Genomic DNA, 12,708 nt, shown 5'->3' with positions numbered 1-12,708 from the left:
GACGCTCCATTCCTCCTTGTTTTCAGTTCATAGACAAGAGGGATCTGTGCTGCGCTAACGTGGTCAGCGTCGTCATGGACCCCTCTGGGGACATGACCCCCCCCCTAACAACCAGCTAATAGCCCTGCCTCTCCAGATGCTAAGCCTGACCTTGTGATGTCATATTTGAGTGTTTGTGTAATCCAGGAAAAGGATGGTCGTATGTCACCGCTACATTGTAAACAAACTGTCCTCGGCTACATCCGTCTTCAGACCGACCTGAGCTTTAAAGCCGTCTGTCTCACTCGTGAACTCACTCGTGAAGGACTCCAGTTGCCTTTTTTTTACAGCCCTAAACTTTCAGTCGGTCTGCTGGTACCTTTTAAAAATCCCTCAGTCGCGTTTTTTTGGGGGGGGGGGGGGGGGGGGTTTACAGGAGCTGAGCAAAAATAACTGTTAGGGTTAAGGTTAGCACGTATGACCTTCTACATGAGACTGTTTCTGTATGGACACGAGACTGGCTGAACCGGAGCCAGTCGCACATCACAGGCAGCTCGTGGCTTTTCATTCCAACGACGTGTGGGTGAGGTTGGCCGCGACTTTCACTTGCATCGGTTCGCCGATTCGGCACACGTGTGGAGGAGAGACACCAGTTGTGTAGGCTGTGTGTCGTCCGCGGCCGTTGAAGATGCTGTTATACAATCAACCATCTGCGGCCTTGTGTAATATTCTAACACCTGTTGTCAGACTCCCCTGAACATGACGGGACATCTGCTGCTTTTGCGCTGAATAAAAATAAGGAAGTGAGTCACCAGGGGAGCAGAGAGGACCACGCTGTTAACCTCCAGCTCCAGAATGACCGCCACCCTGTTCTGTCAACACCGGCGGGGGATGTCGGTGTGTGTAGCAGAGAAGAACAGCCTGGCACGCCCCTCCTCTTGTACTCCTATCATCTCTCAGAAGCCGGCCTCCTTTCACCTCTGTCACTCGGCTGATTAGAAGCCATGGGGGAGGTCAGCCTGCCTCACAGCACGTTTACATGGCTTCTGTTAACCCATTTCCTCCTTGACTCGTTACCAATGAAAGGACTTAAATGGTAAGCGGCAGTAGCCGCACTCTCCACAGCGAGGTCTGTGAAGCCCACTTTCTCAACAAGAATAATTACTGGCCTAGCAAGAGAGGTTTGCAGTTGGGTTGTGAATGAAAGCTCGGAGCGACGCATTTAGTGGAATTTTTAAATGGCTCTTCAATGAGGTAACTTTGATCCTTAACATGAAACATGCTTTGGAAGAAGAAAAGGACAGCATCGCATGTCTGAGCAAACACAACCGTGGTATGTAATCAACGGAGCCATGAATCAAAAAGTCAAGGCACTCCAATTCTGGTGGTTTTCACAGGCACCAGAGCTGGTGAGGGGAGGCAGACAAACGCAGGAGCAGCTCCAGCAGCAGCAGCAGCCCTGACACATGGCCCACATTCACAGCCACCTCCCACGTCACTGTGCTCCTCAGAGAAAAAGGCCCTTTTGTTTGCCGGAGCAGGCAGGGAGGGAGGAAGGTCTCTGGGGTGAACCGCCGCTCAAGCTCTGTCACTCCGGCCGACATCAGAAAAAAAAAAGAGGGCTGGGGACCGGACTTCCCACCCCTCTCTGGCGTCCTCTCTACTCACTCCCGCTTCAGCACACAAACACAGGCTCATCAGTAATACCACTATTACAGCTGTGATTGTCTCTTCCTGCCACCTAATTGGGTCAGTCTGCATTATTGCGTCGAAGACGTCTGGAACAATGACCCCCGCTGTTGAGCGTTCCGATAGCAGAATACGTCCACCGAGTTGTTCGTAGCACGAAGATGCAGCCCAGTAGAACGGCGTGAAACGTTCCTGCAAAAATCACCATTAAATCTCATTTTATATGCACGTTGTGCAAGCATATCTAAAATGTTCATTAAATCGATACTCATGAGCACGAGGACAAATGACACATTTAAAACTATGTTTATTTGTATAGAAATATGCTCACGTTTTACATAACTTTGTTGATACAAATTGTAAAAAGAGACTTTATCGCTTTTAACAATATTTCCTCTCAAACATGCTGGAACATACGGTAATGCAGAGAAACCTCGTGTTACCGTGTGAAATGTTAAAGGGTCTTTTTAAGCCCAACTGGTCGTATGTAATGTACGTGCCGCTCGTTGCTCGGTATGAGTGAGAGGGGCTTTACCGACATTAGTCTTTATTTTCTGTCTGTTCTGGCACGATGTGAGCAAGTCAGAGGACAGGACGTTCGTTCTAGTGCAGAGAATTTATACAAACCTGCTGTGAATTCTCTCCAAATGTATCAACATGAAGATAATCAGTTATAAAAGAGAAACCGCCCCGTCTCCGAGCCAACACTATCGTTATCTCCACTTATATGATCTCTACTTCCTTGTTCTGAGATATATTTTAGATACCACACACTACTAAAGTAGTTTCCGACTACTTTTTAGGCTAAAGATGGCCCACAAAGCTCCTGCTGAAGGGGAAACCACTAGAGCTCACACTGCATCAGCTTCCCATTTATGTTGTCCTTAAGACTAACAGTACTGTTCAATGTACCACATTGTGATAAACTTTTAAGTCCTCTAAATTAGCTTCCTTCACCAAAAACAGGAAGACAGTCCAGCTCAGTTCCTCTCAATTTGCTCAATGTCGAGCTCTCCTCCGAGCTGATACACATCCTTCCTCATGCTACACAGCTCTGCCCAGAAAGGCTCGCCGTCCTTCCCACCGCTCGTCACGCGTGTCCCGTCACCATAGTCCGTGGAGCTCCACTCTGCCTCCTCAATGGTGGGGTCTGGCGACATGTTCCTGTCCTCTTTGGTCTGAGGCTTAATGTCCTCCGAGGCACGTTCTTTTACAGACGAATGGTCAGTGTTACGCTGAGCCGTGCTCCTGAGAGGAATGGGGGTCTGGTTTGACTCGCAGCTGTCCTCGCCCGTTACTCCAAGGCAGCTCAGGCTGTGGAAATTCCGAAGTTTCTGTGAAAGAGGGGAAAAGGGTTTATTTAAAGCAGTTAAAAATCTAAGACTAGTGGCTACCACCAAAATAGGCTGATTATTTTTGGTATTGGATGAGTCAGACTGTTCAATCCGAGGTCCGACTTAAAGCGGTGCAACAAGTAGTCAGACCAGAGGGCAGACGACATCCATGTCATTCTGCTGGCCTTTGATGGGAACAGCACAATGAACTTATACATCTGGGGACCCTCGCGATGTTCTCCGGCAGATCCATATGTGCCAGCGCGGCTGCAGGCGAAAACCTGTGACAGCTGTGTACACTGGCGTGGGAGGCTTTATGGCAGAGGATTATCCAATCTGTAGAGATAATGTGGAGAGGAGAGGACAGCTGCCTCATGCCTGAACGCTCCAGTGTTGGGCCATAAGGACACGGGAGAATTTAGCCTCCGAAAGCCCCCGTTACTTGTGCGCTTATGTAATTCTTAATAAGCGTGACACTCTTGGTGGTGCAGCTTTCAGCCAAATGTATGAAGTACAGCTGCAGCTAATTGACAGATTAGAGATTAATCTGAGCTTTACGATTCAGAATTCACAGCCGTCTTTTGAAGTATTTATTTTGTCTCAACAAGAGAGCCGACACAAAGGGCCGGACGGCTGCGAAATTCTCGCACGGACCAAATCTCTTGTTACTCCAACAGTGACTTCATTCTTTAGCAAAGCACTCGAGCAACTGGCCCAAAAAACCTTTACAGGAAGAGACAAAAGTGGCAGAAGACCTGAATTAGACCTAGATGCGACAATGAAAAGCTCTCTGAGTGACATTCAATCAATGGGGCCGTGTTTCTTTGCCCTGTGTGAGCTGGTACTGGTCTAGCATCACAGTGCCGCCTTCTGCGTCGTCTGGCCCCTCGTCTGGACCGTGGGGCTGCTCTGATAAGACCTTCGGCAGTCTACGGCATAGAAAACCTCAGCCGCAGAAATTTCGAACACTACTGGGGGGTGCCATCAATGTCTGCTGGAGACCAGCGCAGAAGGTTTACCAATTCATACTGACCTTGACACTCCGTCAATACAAGCTGATCAATACGCTGGGATACGGCAGCCGTGCACCCGCTGAGCAGAATATATAGAAATCAATATCTCTTTATCGGACGCGTATCTCCCCGGTGCAGCAATCTATAGCCTCCACCACAGCTGCTCTAGTTTCTGACATTCATGGAGGCCCAACGAGACACGGTAATCATAGTAGTACTACTGCTACATCCCCCTCCCCGCCTAATAGGTCAAATTTTAGTGAAGTCAAAAACCACTGCGGCTCCTTTAAATAAAAAAGGCACAGTCAGCAGGATGGATCCAGTGCTAACTATTTTGGCATCCCGGCGTTCCTCTGTGAAAATAGAGTCAGTCGTCTCGCCCAAAACTGTCATCCTCACGCCGTCCTCGTCCCTGTTATGAGTGTGTGGCGTCTGCTTGGCGTGCCGTGCCGTGAAGACAAAGCTGAACTCTGGGTGACTTCATGACAGAGGGGCCAAATCCAGCTCCGTGCTTAGGATCGGTTTGTGTGTTGGGAATTTTTTTTTTTTTTTTTTTGCCGCGTGTGCGTGAAAGGGCCTGCCAGACGTTCATTTCTTTAGCGATTCCTCATTTAATCAAATCAACAGCTTTTTTTTGTTTTTTTTTCGCTCGCATTCTCCGTGTGCGCAAGGGGAAAATACACACCCACAAAACGGAATGTGACCCAGAAAAACTCCAGCAGGCTCATCTTCATTTAGCAACAATGCCTGTAGAAACGATTTGAGACATCGCCGAATGACCTTCGCTGTGTTTTTCCTCCGACGCAGGAAGCCGAAATTGCCTCAGCCGCAGAATATGGAAGTGAGAGTAATTTTAATACCGGTCTTACGATAAAAATGTGCCAATAAATACCAACCTGTGTCATCTTAGCCAGGTCCAGGGAAGGCCTCTGTTTTTGTGAGTCGGCTGGTCTTCGGCGCTTCATGCCGACCTTCTTGTCATTATGGACGCATGGCTGAGAGCGACTGCGAGCGAGACCCCCTTGTCCGCCGCGGCGCTCCAGCTCCGGGGTCGAATCGGGGGAACTGGGAGGCGAGGGCTCGCGCTGCTCCGGTAGGCAGATCTGTTCGTGTGAGAGGTGGAGGAGCGGTGGCGCCGAGGGTTCAGAGGAGGACAGCGTCAGGCTTGTGAAGGCGGAGGGGCAGGGGGCACACTGGGAGAAGCAGGACAGCTCCAGAGTGTTGCAGCGAGCAGGGAGGCTAAAGCTGGAGCTGCGCTGCATGGCGGGGAAGCCGAGCTGCGCGTTCCCGATGCCGCGCTGGACGCTTCCTCCACTATGGCACCTCCTCTTCTCCACCGTCGTCCACAGACGAGAGCCCTGAGGCCGCCAGGTGGAACGGCTGCCCAGCTCGTCCGAGCACGACAGGGATCTGCACTGGCGTTTGCTGGGCGGAGCGGTGGACTGCAAGCCTTCCTTCAAGCTAAGATCCTGCAGCAAGCTGGTTATTGTGCTGGAGGTGGAGCTAACGTCCCAATCCCAGTGCGAGGAACCTTCATGCGCCTCAGGCAGGACATCCCACAGGCTCTCCAGACTGGTCCCCACTGGCCTCTGCTGTATGGCGCAGCCGTGACTCTTATCACTCCACTGGCTCGCTTCTGCAACAAATGCAGTTTATGTCGTCAAATTTCTGGATATGGAACAACAAGCAGTAGCGCACGGAGTGCTGCAAGATTCCAGCGAACGATAAGCTGATAATATGTGGTTGAACCGCGTGTTCAGCTTAGCAGAAACACCTGTCCAACGTGTTCCACATACTACCGCCGCCATAATGACCAGCTGCAGTGCCACGGGCTGGCTCGATGCCGATAACTTCTGTGAAATGTTATTAAAAAAAAAAAAACTTGGCTCCAAAATAATGCCGTCACCCAGCGGAACACCTGACTTCTTGTATTTTTTGGCATCTCTAACCCATCGCGGATTGTTTGAAGTCTTCCCGTCATCTGATGAATAAATCTAGACCTACAATAAGAGTTTCAATATTTATTTTCTGTATTGTTTTCTAAAACACGCTGCATTATTGCATTGGGCATCATTTTCCATTTTGTGCCCCTGGTAAAATCCGTCCCTTTATTTTCTACTGATATCTAGAGCATCTGTATGTATGCGACTCACCAGCCAGTCCGAGAGAGAAGAGCGCGGCCCCCTGGCTCATGATCTGTGCCTGGAACTGCCAAAATACAAGAGAGATCGGTCAGTTTGCATCACCTGCGAATGTCACATAAATAGGGACTAAACAGGTCGTTGAGCCAATGACATCAAGGAAAACTGGGGAAGGTTGCAGTTTGAGAGTCTATAATTGGCCTGTAAAACTTCAGTTTCTACTGAGAGATGCATAAACACAAGAGGCTCAGTCTCAGAGCCTGATGACTTCATTTCACATGGCTGGGAGGGCAAATTCAGTCCACATTGGGAAGGGAATTTTCTTGCTAGTGGAAATACGCTTTATACTACTGGTATAGAGTCTCATTACAAAATGAGTCAGACTTGCACAGCTTTGCAGAACTCAAATGCTCTATTGTCATTGTGTGTGAACCAAATGGAACATGGAGGATTCAGCACCAGATGACACCAATCTTGTGATAAGATTAACAGCTTATTCAGTCTTCAATATTTACTACATCTGACGTGCTGTAGGGCAACTTGGGATGTCAAATTTAGCATCTGGGGACACTAAAAGCTAAAATTAAACTCTCGCACTTTAAAGCCTGTAACTCACCGGGCCCAAACCTGTAGAGTTGGATTTTACATCGCCGGCGCCCTTTTCCAGTGTTTTCTTGTATATGATCACCATGTCGATGCACATCCTTGCACAAAGGTGTTTGAGTGAAGGCAAGACAAAACAATGTCCATTTTGAGGAGTTTTTTTTTAAGACGGCAGTGCAGGTCTCCTTCAGGAATGTGCTTCAGTCCTGTGCGGACACAGAGATGAGCAGGATTAGAATTCAGAACATTTCTCACATTCTGTACATCCTGTAAGCAGAGACACAGTTGGATTGTAGAAAAAGTGTGTCATTTGAACTTTTTTGCTCATTTAGTAGATGCGGCGCTACGGTCAGCTTGACAAAACCCTGGCAAACGGGTCCAGTTGTGCAACAGTTGCTTCCTAAATATTTTCAAACCACTTGTGTGGCATAATTCATATCACTAGCTTTAATCTCACAGCCCGGTCGATGCCCTTCGTACAGTTGCTTTGCTAAGTAGCATCTTAGCTGTGATGTGGACGCTGCGGAAAAGTGGATTATGGGGCAGGAAACCCGTACGCCTGTGAATCCCAGCTGTCTGCAGCTGTCATCCTCCCTTAAAGAGCAAGTAGCACCTTCAAAGCCTAAAGACACTGAGTGTGTATAAAGACCCATCTCTTACAGGACTAAAGGCCCAGCGTCTGTCCACAGATGCTATAAATGGTCGCATTTGCGATATGGAGCTATACTAAAAGATGTGTTACAGCTCTGAATTTCAATGTAGGTTTCTGTTCAATATAATTTCTACAATTTGTGCTGATGCCGAGGATCAGTGATCACAGAACTTCCTCAAACTGTCGAACGCACCGGAGCACACGAAAGACGAACGGAGCAAAGTCAAAGTTGTGTAATTGAATATTCGGGTTGGCCGGGAATGGACGACCTTGCGGTTATCAAAACAGCGCTCCCCACATTAGCGTTGTGCAAAATTAAAATGAAAAAAAACCTAATAAATGCAAAGCAATAACCGTCATTATTGCAGAGCAGCCATTATTTTAAGCTGTGATCACTTCCTTTTGGCTAAATCAGGACGCAGACGGAAACAAATGCAGTGGACACGCAGCGGTGCATGCAAGGTCAAGGACAGAAGAAGAAAAAAACTAAACCAAACTAAAGCAACCAGATATAGTCGCACAAAAGAACGGTCTGTGCAGAAGACCACTGTGGGAAACAAAAGAGGTGACATCACAACTCGTGTGTGCAGAGAGGAGCATCACAAGACCCTGAAAGAGCCGATATAGTAGAGGTGGTGTTGGCGTGAGGCATATGATCCTGCTTACAGGCACTCAACAACTCGGGAAAACAACATATGCACAGATGCACAACAGGGTTCAAGGAACATCCATCAGTTCAAATTTGGGGCCTCTTAAAACTGGGCTAAGATAGATCATCTTGCGTGACCATTAACCACCCAGATCTGTGTTCTACAGCAGTGATATTGTGGGACGTGCTGGGGAGGAAGAAACGGTTGTTTGTGCGTGACTCTTAATAGCTCAGTGACGGGTGGAGATCGCTGCGACGCTGACAGAGGGGAGAAAACAAGCATACTCCAAGAAATGGAACTCACCAAGCCAGGGAAGAAAAAAAACTATGTTAGCTTGCGTTTTCCAAGGTGAAATCTGTACACTGGAAACTAAACTACGGCAGAGAGTCCTAATGTTCAAACACCGTTCCCTCGGAGAGTGGGGCCGAGTACTGTCATTTAAAAGCTGATGACGCTGGACGCATTTATGAACATTTAACCTCGCACCGCACCCCTTTTTAAAAGGAATTTATTCCAAAAATTATTTCAAACTCTCGCAAAGTCGCACTAACAAGTTTCTACTGTTTACTGAGTAACGCTAATGTGTTCGTGGAGTCATAACTACGTGATATCAGGCAACTACATTTCTGGCCAAGGTGCACCCGAATCACCTCCATAATAACCAGCTGCCCTTATCGGTAATCTGCGGGAGCTTCCAGGCGTCTACCACCCGATAGCACTTTATCTGCACTCAGTCAGCAGCCACCATGACAACTGAGAAGTGCTAAACTCTCAGAAGAGGAACAACACAGCAGGACCCCCCCCCCCCCCCCCCCATCCTTCTCAGACGTGGTTTTCCATCACATGCAAGCAGCCTGCTGACTGGCTGCAAAAAGCTCCGAAAAGACGTGAGGTGATGGGACGCCGCGCTTCCTTTGTGGTCAACCTAAAGTCTTCCAGCCAGCGCTTCGCTGAGCTGTCACAAATGTCTCAGATATTGCACAAAAAGAGAGCCCCAGATAGAGAGACGGTCGGATAAGATAAATGATGTTGCAAATTCTGACTGTCCAGGAAAGAATGAGCACAGGTCAAGCATTGCAACAGACATCCTCGACTCGCCCACCAATGCCGTTTTCTAATTAGAAGAGCTTTTGTATACGTTGCTTGGACTGTAATCCAACTAGTTAGGCCAACATTACATAAGGATTTGGCAGCTTTGTATCTGATAATTAGCACTAATGCTAATCCAGTTTATGGCACTTGAACAACAGTGGAAAAGAACACAGAAAACACTGTCCACTTTCCGGAGCATTGTGTATCTGAAACATTTACAAGTCTACATTTCAAGACAAACGCATCCATTAAGCTTTTAGACAAGTGAAAAGACATTGAAACGGTCATTGTTAGCTTTCCGACATTCCCCGTCGGCCTTCTCGCATGCTTCCTGCAGCCAGATCCATGTCCTGCGTGCTCTCAACAGCCCCGGGATTGTGGCTATCTCAGTCATCTGAACTTCTGCCAAACATCTGAGAAGCTCCGAGAAGACGTGAAACCTTAATCAGGCAGTTACGTTCTTACTCACCTCTTGTAAAGGGAGTTTTGGCAAAAACTGCAGTCGTTTCCCCGTGTGTTTTGAGCCGTTTGCTGTGGTGGGTTATTTCCCCCGCAAATTGTGTGGATTGCGTAAAATCTATATTTGGACTTGTAATAATGATGGGTGTGTTGACAGAGCAACTTATAAAAGGCAGAAAGACCAGTAACGCTCATGACAGCCTGATAATTAAATGAAAAATTGGCAGCAAGTTCTGCCCCCCCCCCCCCCCCCCCCCCCCCCCACCCCACCGCCACCACCCGCAAGGCTGTGCATCGTGTTCGCGGCGAATATTCACATTGGGATTTTTCTTTTCTTTCGAAACCTAAAACTCTTTTGTAGGCATTGTCGTTAATTAGCAACCACAAAGGGCAGGTGCCACTAAGTTTTGCCACGGCTGACTGATTGACTGAAAAGAAACGTGCGAAACCCGCCGTAGGGCGCGGGCTGGCCCACAGCTGTCCGTGCGATCACAGAAATTAGTCTCTGTCGGCCAGGAGGCACACTCTCCATGTAAAGCGGTGTGTGAATAGTCAGAAATGAGCATGGCCGGGAGGCTTCAATGGTAGTTATCAGGCTGAGATGAAGGCCTGGGGTACAGCCAAGGTCTCACAAGCATGCAGCTGCCCACTTACCATAAACACAAAGGCCCAGCATGGCTATGCATGGCAGCCAAGGAGGCTCGCGCTTTAAAGCAAGCCTGCTGTTTAATTATCTCATACATAATTACTTGTACAGTATACATTTGTCTGGGAGAGGAGCTTTGTCAGCCTGTCTAATGGAGGCCTGCGACGCACCTGTCCAGGTTGAATGCAAAAGCTGACAAATTCTCTCGCTGTGAGGACAGAATGTCCACTTTGAGCTGATAATAATGAGTCTAACTCAGAGGAAGTGGCGTTTTTAGATGTAGTAACACATCCTCCACTAACCAAACATACATAACTGTAGGACGCACCACAATCTTATAGGGCCTGTACTTTTTGTCCGAGTAGATTCGATGGGATTATATGTGAGGTTAAAATTAATTATCTGCAAAGCCGTTATTTTTACTTCAACGGGAGCTTTTTGAAGAGTCTGCCAGCCCTCCAGGTGGATGGCTCTCCATTTAGAGGGATCGGCCCTGAAAACTGAGCTTGTCCAAGTAACCAGCACAAACAGCCCCTTAAACCCCTTTTCCAAAATCCCTCATGAAAGGGAAATGAGTTTGGCAAAGAAACCGGTGTGACGGCAGCTCAGAGAACACACAAGCTACAGAACACGGAGGATTTTAAACTCAACACACCAAAAAGGATAAATCGGTATATTAACAGGAAGCATCCGATTTCTTATTATAATCATCCCTGCTCACGCCATGGTGGTTTTATTTTCTCTCTTTGAGCGCTTAAATGATGTGGAAGAATGTGCCAGCCCATCTCCTCACACCTGAGTCTATGGCTGGCAAGATAAAGCAACAACATTCCACAAACACACCTACTGCAACATGGAGGAAAAGGGGCTTGAGAGAGAAGTGCAAAAGGCACGGACAGCAAAATAATGTGGCATTGTCAGGTGAAAAGAAACACAATAGTTGGTCAGAAGTGATTTGCCGGTGCACAACACTGCCATGTATGGCAGGGAGAGGTGAAAACCCCAGCCGGGGGTCAGTGATGGCATTTTAAATCTACCTAAGTACCAAAAAGCTTGAGATGCAGGAAAACTAGCAACTGCAGCTCTCTTTGCACCCCCCCCCCCCCCCCCCCCCATTCAAAGTTGATCATCTTTTTACAGCCTACTTTACTACCCTGTATTGTTACATTAGAAATCATCTGACCTGAGCATAATTTCTATATTTGAAAATGACTGAACAATAATATGAAACCTGATACATGGAGCCTGTTGTTGATCAAGTTTAAACTTTAGTTCAACTTAGTGACATTTTGTTTTGATAACTGGGTCATCGTTATCCCGTTGAATATACACACATGATAAAATATTATGTGATAGAAATCAGATTAAACTGCTTTTATGAAGACAAGTGTGAAGAGACATAGTGCACATATGTATGTACAGTATATATATAAAAAAGTTGCTAAGTAGTTGGAGCTATGTTTAGAGTTCACAGAGAAATTGACTTTTTCTGGTCAGTTCTCAGCACAGATGTCCAAATTCATGCAAACCAACAAACTTTTACAACACAAAAGGAACGTCCTGACCCTTTACAGTACACTTAAACTAGCTAGCCTCAAACTAACTGGCTGAAAGAAACTTAGTATTTGACCGGAAAAGTGTCACTTACAAGCATCACGGTGAAGAGACTTGGTGTTGCTCGCATCACCGGACGGACAGTCAATGCCGCCGGAACATATTTGTTTTTGCCTTTTTATCTGGCATAAAGTAAGGCGAGCAGGTCACCTCTTGTCCTGCTCCAGGCAGTTTATGCAAAGCACTACTGCCCTGGTGCACTCATCAGTCCAAGATTGCACGCTAGAGCCTGTGACAACATATGCGAGCGATACCATTCCGGCCAGAGAAGAGGGGTGTCCAACAACTTATTTGCAGTATTAAAACGCGTGGTTCCACATAATGTGTCAAATACATTCGTTTACTTCTAAATATAATTTAGGTTAGATAAAAAAAGGAAGGTAAGTATTAACCTATTCATCTTTTTAAGTTGTTTTTAATCATTGTCTACGTCCGTTCTCCCCCGTTTGTAAAAGTAGTAGTCTGACCCACACTGTTGTAATGAAAAGTAATCACAGTTTGGAGCGGCGCATATAGACGGGGACTTTCACAATAAATAATGGTGTAATATGATAATTTCCCATATGTGTGACTTGACAGCCATAAAGGCGAAAAATGTGGGGTGCGGGTAATGTATGTATACGATGATAATCTCCCCTCAGTAAGTCGTTCCCGTGTTAGAGTCCAAAATAAATACTTTGACCGCAAACAAATGTAATTAGTTTTAGCTTCGTCGTGAATATACCATATAAAAGTATCATTATACCCTAGGGTGGTTCCTACGTGTACACTGTGCAGACACGTTGATTTTACACTTGAGGCGCTGCTCTGGACTGAAAAGCTTATTTCACAAAGTC

General features: G+C 47.0%; 1 protein-coding gene across 1 annotated transcript; it reads right to left on the bottom strand.

Moving 5' to 3' along the window:
- Positions 1 to 1,958: 1,958 nt before the first annotated feature.
- On the bottom strand, positions 1,959 to 12,078 carry fam53b (family with sequence similarity 53 member B). The gene is made up of 5 exons (XM_003961150.3): positions 11,907 to 12,078; positions 6,773 to 6,965; positions 6,169 to 6,223; positions 4,912 to 5,651; positions 1,959 to 3,002 (listed from the first exon to the last, which is right to left on the bottom strand). The coding sequence occupies exons 2-5, from the start codon at positions 6,857 to 6,859 to the stop codon at positions 2,649 to 2,651; spliced, it is 1,236 nt and encodes a 411-aa protein (XP_003961199.2). The 5' UTR covers positions 6,860 to 6,965; positions 11,907 to 12,078; the 3' UTR covers positions 1,959 to 2,648.
- Between the last annotated feature and the right edge of the window lie 630 nt (positions 12,079 to 12,708).

The sequence above is a fragment of the Takifugu rubripes genome, chromosome 1, assembly GCF_901000725.2.
Source record: "Takifugu rubripes chromosome 1, fTakRub1.2, whole genome shotgun sequence".
Taxonomy (NCBI): Eukaryota; Metazoa; Chordata; class Actinopteri; order Tetraodontiformes; family Tetraodontidae; genus Takifugu; species Takifugu rubripes.
Note: the sequence above shows the minus strand (reverse complement) of the source record. Positions and strands in the feature narration are given on the sequence as shown.

Bases quoted from the DNA above. Each gene is read 5' to 3' on its own strand.
- fam53b (XM_003961150.3), bottom strand. From the start codon at position 6,859: ATGTGCATCGACATGGTGATCATATACAAGAAAACACTGGAAAAGGGC. The intron at 5,652-6,168 runs GTGAGTCGCATA...CATTTGTTGCAG, and splicing joins CTTCTCTCTCGGACTGGCTG to AAGCGAGCCAGTGGAGTGAT. The intron at 3,003-4,911 runs GTTGGTATTTAT...CCTCTTTCACAG, and splicing joins ACCTGGCTAAGATGACACAG to AAACTTCGGAATTTCCACAG.